Source organism: Cyprinodon variegatus, unplaced genomic scaffold (assembly GCF_000732505.1).
Source record: "Cyprinodon variegatus isolate N-32 unplaced genomic scaffold, C_variegatus-1.0 Scaffold376, whole genome shotgun sequence".
NCBI lineage: Eukaryota > Metazoa > Chordata > Actinopteri > Cyprinodontiformes > Cyprinodontidae > Cyprinodon > Cyprinodon variegatus.
In genome coordinates, this window is record NW_015150829.1 from 223,534 (window position 1) to 233,499 (window position 9,966).

General features: G+C 41.2%; 1 protein-coding gene across 2 annotated transcripts in view; it reads right to left on the bottom strand.

Moving 5' to 3' along the window:
• usp6nl (USP6 N-terminal like) overlaps nucleotides 1-9,966 on the bottom strand; it is a 55,062-nt gene that overhangs the window by 36,579 nt on the left and 8,517 nt on the right. The window contains exon 1 of one of the 2 annotated variants that reach the window (XM_015386784.1): nucleotides 2,292-2,768. The exons of the other annotated variant lie outside the window; for it this stretch is intronic. Within the exon in view, the coding sequence (XP_015242270.1) occupies nucleotides 2,292-2,361 (70 nt within the window). The 5' untranslated portion in view covers nucleotides 2,362-2,768. Of the gene's footprint in view, nucleotides 1-2,291; nucleotides 2,769-9,966 lie in introns of those variants that run through there. 2 annotated transcript variants of the gene reach the window in all.

Here is a 9,966-nt window from a genome sequence, read left to right on the forward strand (position 1 = left end):
GGAACTACTAGACACATCTGCAATCAACAACAATTATTGAAGATTTCCAGAGGACTTCACCATTGAAATTCACCAGAGATATAGTGAAACTGACAATGCCCACGTGCATGGCAGCTGGATGTTGGAATACATCGGGTAAAAGTGAAAAAAAAAGAAAGTTTTTTCACCTTTCTCTTTCTGATTCCTGATCCTCCTGGGACTTGATCAACAGCCGATACCGCACCGTGATGTCACAAACCAGTAGGTGGCAGTAGAGTTCTTTGACAAACATGGATGCCTCCAGTAAAGCACATTCACATGAAAATTACTCTGAATTAAAAACACTGATCATTTATTGAACAGTATGGAATAATTTCATACTTAAAGTTCTTTCAGAAGTTTGAATCCTGAATATGACCAAACTTTTCCTTTAAAGGTCGATTCTTAATAAACAGCGAGAGGAAACCCTTTAATGGGTTCATCTCTGGAGTCGACATCTCAGCAACTTTTCAGGTCGTTTTTTAAAGTCATTTCCTTTCATTTTCATCAACAGTCTCTTTAAGAAACGCATTTTTTTAAAGTTTAAACTGTGTTTCAAAGTCTTATCTTTATGCCAACTGAACACGGTGTGACTCACTGATAAGAACCAAAGCAGCAGATCCAGTATGGGGCGCTAAAATGAGCTTTAAATCAAACTACACAAACTAATTAGGGACCAGGTCCTAAACATCTGCTCCATCTTATAATGATAAGAAAACCTGCCTTCATGCTGAGCCTATAGGAACCAGCCAGCAATAGGTAGGGTGGGGGCAGACCAGCTGGACGCAGTCAGTAATGATGTTCTTCATGGTTCTGATTTGATTAAAGCTGATTCTGAAAGTCCAAATCAGGACTTTTCAGCTCCAAGCGGCCAGAAGAGATCCAAAACTGTGGTTCCTCCTCCGCTTTAATGTCCTGATAGGATCTGGACCTTTGGACAGAACCAAAGGAACAGAACCATGCAGCTGGATGGCAACCAGCCGGGCCTCCCAGCATCATCCTCTGCTGGTTCCTAAGTCCAGGTGGAGCTGCAGTAAGCCGCACTAAGCCACAGAACAGAACCGGCCGCCAACAGGTTCTACTGCGGCTTCTGTCACCGACCCGTTCAGTTCAGATGGTTTAAAGTCGTAGGGAAGCGGCTGTTCCAAACGTTGCATTTCCGAATTCTCCCGAGTGGTGCACGACTTTACACCAGTGAATAAAGTGAATGATTGGTCGATTATCAAGGGGGCGGGATTGTCGTGCGGAAGGTTCGCAAGCAAGTTTGGTTGTGGCTGGTTTGTCGGAAGCATCTTGCTAACCAGTTAGCATCTTAGTGCTAGTAGGTTCCCAATGGGACCAAGTAGCACTAAATTGGTGACTTATAAACGACACTGTCAAGGAACTACAGATGACCGTTGATATATGATTGGCCGAATTTAGGTGTAAAAGCTGACTTATAACGAACTGGCCTGCATGAGATTACGAGAAAAAAAACAGATTTTAAGACAGGATTTTTTTTTTTATAGAAATTTTCTAACTTTGAGACATATCGTCTGATAAAGACTACATTTATATACATGTTTAAGCCAGAATGATTTAACATTTAAATATGATTTCCCTACAACTTTAAAGCACAAGGACAGCGTTACTCTGAGGACTGCAGGGTTGGAGACAGAAGCCTGCCGCACCTTTCAGATAAATAAGAAAATAAAAACAGATTATTTTATCTGTTTGAATTTGGATCCAAATCAAATGGAGCCTTTCCCACCGTGGTTCTGGCTCTGGTACCACAGTCCTGCTGTGTTTGGTGGCGACCAACAGGATTCATGCCAGCAGAACCTCCATCTCCAACAACAGAACTCTAACCAGAACAAAATCCACTCAACGGTTCTGAAAGATTGACGGTTCTGATAAACCTGCAGCGATTCTGATCCGACTGTTAGCTTGAAGAGCTTCAACAGGTGTCTGGTTCCGAATCAAAACAATTCAGCAGCGTAAACTGGGTCAAACCTCCTTCACAGAGAGGTTTGGAACCCGGTACCAGTTATCAGAGCTCCTGACAGGAGCTGGACCCAGGTCTCTGGTCCTTGGTCCATAGTCTGACCCGTTCTGAACAGAACCGTGTCTGAAAGCAGCTAAAGAAGCAACAGGAGGTTTTGCAATGGATCCGTCTCCCAGCAAAGTATTAAACCAAACCAGAACCAGAATCTTTCCCCAAATGGTTTCAATAAGGCTGGAACAAACTGAGCTAAGTGGTTCTGATGGGAAACACTGGGAGTGAGTGGACACACCTCCAAAGCGGGCTGCGGCCCGGTGCCGGGATGGAGACACCAGCTCCTTCACCATCTGCAGAACCTGCATGTTAGGGGGAGGCAGCAGGAGGCGTCCTGAGCCGGCGGCGCCTCTCGCGCCCCAGGACCTCCTCAGGACTCATCACCTCCCAGCAGGACTCCCAGATCCTCGGTGACGCCGGCTCCAGGTGCCAGATCCGGTCCCGGCTGCTGCGGTTCGGCCGCGTTTCCCGGGTCGCCTGCAGAAGCTGCAGCTTCAGCAGCAGGACGCCGCTGTTCAGGCTGCGCTCCGACGCACCAAGAGGCGCCGCGGTCTGGACTCCACTCCTGGTGGCAGGGAGGCGGACGCTGTTCGCCGGCGGCTCTGCAGACTGAGCGCGCTCATGTCCGTGTGATGTGTGGCTCAGCTGGAGCGCCCCTCCCTCCTCTTTGGATGCTGAACCGAAGCCATCGGTCGCTCCCTGCTGCAGCTGCCTTCCTGCTCCCCTCCTCTCATCCTCCAGATCCACATTAATGAGCGCCTCCACAGCACCCCCCACCCCCATTGTACTGCTGTATCTCCCCCCTCACCTCCCTCCCTCCCTCCCTCCCTCTGCTGTGAAGCTGAAACATGAGCAGAATGGAAAGTGATGATCTGGACCACCCAGACGGAACGCCTTCCACCCTCTCCTCTCCTCTCCTCTCCTCTCCTCAGTAAAAAGTTTCCCTCTGATCAACGATGGAAATCCCAACTTTGGTCTCATCAGTTGGTCTGAATGCAGAAGATTGGTCATAAATCAATAATATGCTTCATTCTCAGGCAGCAGAACCAGATGCTTCCTCTCAGAATACCATCAGTGACAGGAGGACGCTCAGATAACGCTTCTGATTGGTTAATACAAACATTCCAGGTAACCTGCAGGTGTATTTTGAGGAAACGCTGCAAAAGGGGTTGCTTCCTGCTGGATTAAACTGGAAAACTTAAAAACTAAATATAGATATCAAGAGGAGGAGGTGAACCTCCACCTGTTGCGCTGTCCAGTGTCCTACTATCGTGCGGTTCTGGAAGGAGGCGGGGTCTGTTACTAGGGTTGCCAACTCCCTGGAAAAAAAAAAAAGGGACCCCTCATGTGCGTGCCAGCTGACCCCTGCCTTTACCCCTCCAGGCGTGGGGATTTTTTGCGTGTTTTTTTTAACTATTTGACTCAAATCTGCATTGATTTGCATGCATGTTACTTCAAGGCTATTTGAAGGTAATTCTTTACTATCAGGAAGTCCACAAACTGTAGTTAAAAGCCTTCAGCTGATCCAAAATGCTTCAGCCAGAGTTCTGATGAAAATTAAAGAGAGAGATTTTATCTCTCCTATCCTGGCTTCTCTTCATTGGCTTCCTGTTAAATCAAGAATAGGTTCTGCTGGATGTTTCTTTATGTTAGAAGGGAGTTTTTCCTCTCCACTGTCGCTACAAGCTTGCTTAGTGTGAGGGATTGCTGAAGAGTCAATAAGTCAAAATCACAATCAACTGGTTTTCCTTAGATAGAAAACTTTGAATCAATTTCACTGTATGATTTGGTGAATAGAATAGAAATAATACGGGAGAAAGTGCGTTCCTTTTCCTCTAAATACGGGACAGGTGCTTCTATTTCTAAATACGGAATGATTCCATTTTTCAAGGGATGGTTTGTAACCCTATCTGTGACCAACAGGTAGGTTAATCCGGGTTTGTTAACTGTTTATTAACCGGGTTTTATAAATGAGTGACTCAAAGCTAACCTTTGGAAGCTCCTGAAGCAGATCAGAGATGATCATTTTCTTTCATGGAACAGTTCAGAACCAGGCCATCCCTCCAGAACCGACATAAAACCCAGATTGGTTTGCAGAAATCCTCAGTGAAAAGCTTGAAAACTGAACTGATCCCAACGTCTAATTTTAAATCTCCTGATCAGGGTCAGACCACTATTAAAAGTGATTAACCCGAAACAGAAATGTTTATTCTGACTCCAAAGCATCCAGAGGTTCTACTGCAAGAAAAGTTTATAAAGTGATAAACCCAATAAGGTTCTGATGAACAGGAGAGTTTGACTGAACCAGGAAAATAGAACCATAGATATCAGAGTCCCTGTTGAGATCTGAGCGCAGTTTAAAAGTGTTTCTGTTTCAAGTTGGTATCGTTTCACAGTATTTGGTTTAAAATCTTTCCATTTTACAGCATTTATGTTTTACAGCCTTTTCTTAAAAATCCCTTTTTTTTCCCCTGTTTCAAAGAATTTATGCTGTAAAACATTTGTTTAAAAACTTTTCGTTTTTTAAAATGTTTCAATTTGAAAATGTTTCTCTTTTAAAATGCTTCTCCTTTAAAATTTTAAAACGTTTCTCTTTGAAAATTTTTCAATTTTCAAACGTTTCTCTTTAAAAATCCTTTTTTTCCCTGTTTCAAAGAATTTATGCTGTAAAACATTTGTTTAAAAACTTTTCGTTTTTTAAAATGTTTCAATTTGAAAATGTTTCTCTTTTAAAATGCTTCTCCTTTAAAATTTTCTCTTAAAATGTTTCAATTTTAAAGCATTTCTCTTTTAAAATGTTTACATTTTAAAATATTTCTCTTTTAAAACGTTTCTCTTTGAAAATCTTTCAATTTTCAAACGTTTCTCTTTAAAAATCCTTTTTTTCCCTGTTTCAAAGAATTTATGCTGTAAAACATTTGTTTAAAAACTTCTGTTTTTTAAAATGTTTCAATTTGAAAATGTTTCTCTTTTAAAATGCTTCTCCTTTAAAATTTTCTCTTAAAATGTTTCAATTTTAAAGCATTTCTCTTTTAAAATGTTTACATTTTAAAATATTTTTCTTTTAAAACGTTTCTCTTTGAAAATCTTTCAATTTTCAAACGTTTCTCTTTAAAAATCCTTTTTTTCCCTGTTTCAAAGAATTTATGCTGTAAAACATTTGTTTCAAAAATTTTTTGATTTTTAAAATGTTTCAATTTGAAAATGTTTCTCTTTTAAAATGTCTCATTTAAACTGTTTCTCTTAAAATGTTTAAATTTTAAAACATTTCTCTTTTAAAACATTTCTCTAGGAAAATGTTTTAATTTTAAAACAATTCTCTTTTAAAATGTTTCAATTTCAAAATGTTTCTCTTTCAAAATGTTTCTCTTTTAAAAAGTTTCAATTTTAAAATATTTCTTTTAAAACATTTCTCTTTGAAAATGTTTCAATTTTAAAACATTTCTCTTTGAAAATGTTTCAATTTTAAAACGTTTCTCTTTGAAAAAGTTTAAATTTTAAAATATTTCTCTATGAAAATGTTTCAAAGAGAAAAGTTTCTCTTAAAAAGTTTCATTTTTTTTTAAATTTCTCTTTTAAAACACTTCTCTAGGAAAATGTTTCAATTTTAAAATGTTTCTATTTTATGTTTTAACGTTTGTCTTTCTAAATGTTTCCATTTAAAAATATATTTTTTTAAAGTTTCTCTTTTAAAAATGTTTCTGCCTTCAAACCTTTGTGTAAAGCGTTCCTGCTGACCGCGCTGCGTCTCTCAGCGTTCCCGTTTCCAGTGATAAAGCATCTCTGCATGTTTGCCTCCTCAGGCAGAGAAACAGAAAGCCCAATTACTGCATTGCTGGACTGGCTCTGCAGCTGCTGTTGCCATGGTTCCGACCCGGCGTTGCTAGGCTGTGACCCCACTCTGTGAGGTGAAGAGTTTTACAAAAGCAACAGTGGCCACTTCAGTGTCGACTGGAGATAAATAAGTGACACCAAAGCTAAAATCCATTATTTCTGAAACAGAGGACCTGCTGTTTCTAACCATGCAGGCTGTCAGCAGAAATCATTCCAGTTATTTCCATCTTCCTTTTAAAAAACTCTGATTTTAAAGGTGTTCTTCTGCACTCATTCCAGGTTTAAATTTATTCTGGATTTCCCGTAATCCGGCAAGTTCAAACTTCACCCATAAATGACATCATCATCTTCATCTTCTGAAGACCTGCTCCAAGGTGAGAAGAAGAAAGCAGAGGAGCCTCCTGTGGTGAAATGGATTGAGCAGCTTTTAGCGACAGAAAGGGAAGCAGATCAATAAGCTTTCCTCTTCATCTGATGATAGAAGAAACTGTCCTGTCTGACGCATCTCTGGCGTGATCTACAGGCCGCCTTCCCCTGCTGGAAATGCTCCTGTTCCCTTCATAGAAATAATCCTATAAAATACAGGAAAATTCTCAAAAAAAATCTCCCTGAGATCCAAACTGTCTGGTTTTTATATCTGTTGGACAGATTGGATCTGGAAGCAGATTCTCCATTTATTTCCACTCCTGCTGATGTTAAACCCTTATAGGAACTCAGTGAAATACTCTGATAATCCACATTTCAAGCCAATGTTACTGGAATCCAGGAAAAGACCTTATTACTTTTATAACATTCAAAAAATATGGATATTTTGATGGCAAAAAACGTATGTCAAGTAATAACAAGAAACGCCATCTTGCCCGAATATATTAAGAAAAATAACAAAAGTGCTTCTTTAATAAATTCATGAAAATCACTCTAAGAGAGATGAAAGAAACAAATTTTTTGCTACAACTTAACCTTAGAGGCATTAAAGCTGATACTGCCACTTCCATTTTTTAGTTTATAAACCTAAATATAATTTTAAACTTTACTTTTTTAACTTTTCAATTAGCTTTTTACCTTTTTTCTTGACTTCAGCTTAATTTCCAGTAGGTAATATATCCTTTAAGGGCTCATCTAATTGGTCAAATGCTAAAATAAGATGAACAGTTACTGAGGGACGCGGGGGACTCCATTTGTAAGGGGAAGGCAAGTGATAAACGACGGTAACTTGCCCTATAAAGGGTTAAGGAGCTGAGAGCAGAGCTGATGGTGGCGGCACTGATTGAAAGTGGTCGGTGCTGATCGCTCGGAGCATCGATTAATGCTGCCTGCTGCAGCTTTCACCGTCCTTCAGCATATGAGGCAGAAACAGGATCAGCCAGGGAGGGTTGGCAATCAGCTGGATGGATGCAAGCTTGAAGACGTTTCCCTTCCCATACAGGAATAGCATTGAGTGCCAGGTTTTAAACAGTAGACCAGGGGTAACCAATTAAAATCAGCAGGGTTTAAATAAAGAAAATCATCAAACAGTAAAGGTCTGGAGACATTTTTAATTATAATCTGTACACTCAAACCAGAGCTACTCAAGTGGAACATTTTTAGTTTCACCTGGTTTCATTTTGTAAAAAGTCTCCTTTAAGAAGTCTTTTGCTGTCCGATTATTAATTGATTAAATCCGATTAATTGATTGGCAAAATAATTGTTAGTTGCAGCCCTCATATCTATTTATAATTATATATATATTCAATGTATTTAAATGGAGCAATAAAGGAGATAATAGATTTCAAATGTTTTTATTTAGAAATGTTTATTTAAAGCATCTCTTTTTAGAGTGATGGAAAAAAATAATTCATGGTGTCAATTACTGTGATGATTGATGGTTTAATTGGTAATTAAAATAATTGAGAGCTGCTTCCTCAGACATGCTGACAGGGAAGGTTTCCCCAGAGACTTGAGGAATAACTGCAGACCCATTCTAGCTCTGAGAGATCTAGAAAAAAGCAGATAGAATGACTATCTCCCGCCGACGCTCCCACTTCCTGTCCTTCCCAGTTTCCTTTCCCAGCGTTGGCACGGTGCCGCTCAAAGCGATGGAAACCAAACGGAAAGATCATCTAAGCTCTGCCTGGCAGCTTCCTGTTTGTCTGCCCCGTGTCACTTCCTGCTCCAAGCATGCAGCCTTCTGACCAATCAGAGCGCAGCTCCAGTGTCCTTCATGGTCGGAGGGTTTAGATGGAGGCTGCTCAGAACATCTCCAGGGTTAAAAACGTCAAAGATCCTTTTGTTTATTTTCCTATTTTCCTCTCATCCTGACTTTATGCCTTGTAAAGCTGATGATTTTGAATTGGTTTCACTGGTTTTATTTTATTTTCTGTTACTTTTAACTTGTCAAACGAACGGAGCAGAAGCTGCTGTGTTTATAAAATCCTTCATCTTTAGCCGATAGCTGTTCCTCTCTAATGGAAAGCCAGCCTGTCCACATCCACAGGCTGCAGCATCACAGCCGTTCTGGTTCTGACCTCTCCCAGGCCTGCATGGCTCCACAGCTCATAGACGGATGAACGGAGCCTGACAGTCAGAGCAGAGGGTCGCACTGGAGGCCACCACATTTACCCACAATGCTCCCTGTCGCCCTCCCCTCCCACGGCCCAGTCAGGAGGCCGTCATTCATCAGGTTGGGAGTCGTTTTTCACAGAGGTTCTCTTTAGGAAAAGGTTTCTGCTGCAGAGGAAGTGGATGTCCTCCAGAGTCCAGTTTCTTTGCTCATGTCTTCTTCTCTTCAGCTCAACGGGATGCATCCATGGATGAGGAACGATTTAGTGTCTGCTGAACTCCTTCTGGAATACTATCCTCCTGTCGAGTTTTTAGAACATATGCATATTTTCCTTCCACTAAACTTTCAATCAAACACTAAAGGGCTGGTTATCCTCCTGCAGCAGCTTGTTGCAGATATTTTTGCAGATATTTTTAGATTAGAATATTGAAGCGTGGTCTGCGCTGTTATTCCACGCCACAACGCAACAGGGACAATCTAGAACTAGCTGTGGGTCTAGATACGGCCAAGGCGGTGAGGAAGTGGGGGCAAGTTTGTGCGACAATGGAGGGACATGAGGGCGAAAAAGAGCGGGGATCCAGGTGGAAAAGGGTGCCAGTGTTCTCGCACACTTCGCTCTTCTAGCTGCTCCATTTTCCACAATGGAGGTCATGCAAACAAAACAAGCCAGTAAGGTACCAAACAGATAAAACGCATAGTTTAGAGCCAATGTAGATTTGACCAATCAGAGGCCTCCTGTCTGGGTCACCAACAACTTTGCAGCAGTGTCTGCAGAAGGCACATTTGGGATCACTGCGACACACGCAGACGACCTGGTTTCTGAGCATAAATCAGCCTTTATGCTACATTCACACCTAAAGCAGCAGAGGCAGCTGGTTTACATGCAGAGTCAATGGTTGATGCTCCTCAATGTGCAGAAAAAAGGTCCTGCAGCGCATTTTGAGCAGCAGGTGGAGTTGGAAATATTTAACTTTAGCTGCAGGCCGCACCACATCAACCGATGAGAGAAGCTGATATGAGAGCTGGCAGGGAGGCAGACACAGCACTGCTGATGCAGAGCGCTATGATCACTCCTCTGAAACAGTTTAATAACAGCTGAATTAAGAAAGTCGTAGGGTAGCAGCTGTTCCAACCGTTGCATTTCCAAATTCTCCGTAGTGGTGCCCGACTTTATACTAGTGAATAAAGTGAATGTGATTGGTCCTTTATCAAGGGGGCGGGATTGTTGTGGCCAGTGTGCGAAATACCTGTCAATATTTGGGGGGGGTCCCCATCTCCCGATTGTTGCGCAATACCGATCTAAATATTCTCAATATGCAGTAGGCCTATAACATTTCAAAGTCAAAGTCAGCTTTAATGTCAATTATTCACATTCACCAGACATACAAGGACTGGAGAGGACTCGGTAGGCAATAAAAAATGTTTATTTTTATTATCCAGAAGAACTTTTTATTAAAAAGTTCTACTGGATTCACTTTGTATTAGATTTTTTCCTGCTTCACAAAGGTAGGCAGCAGCTTGACATGAAGCCATGATGGCA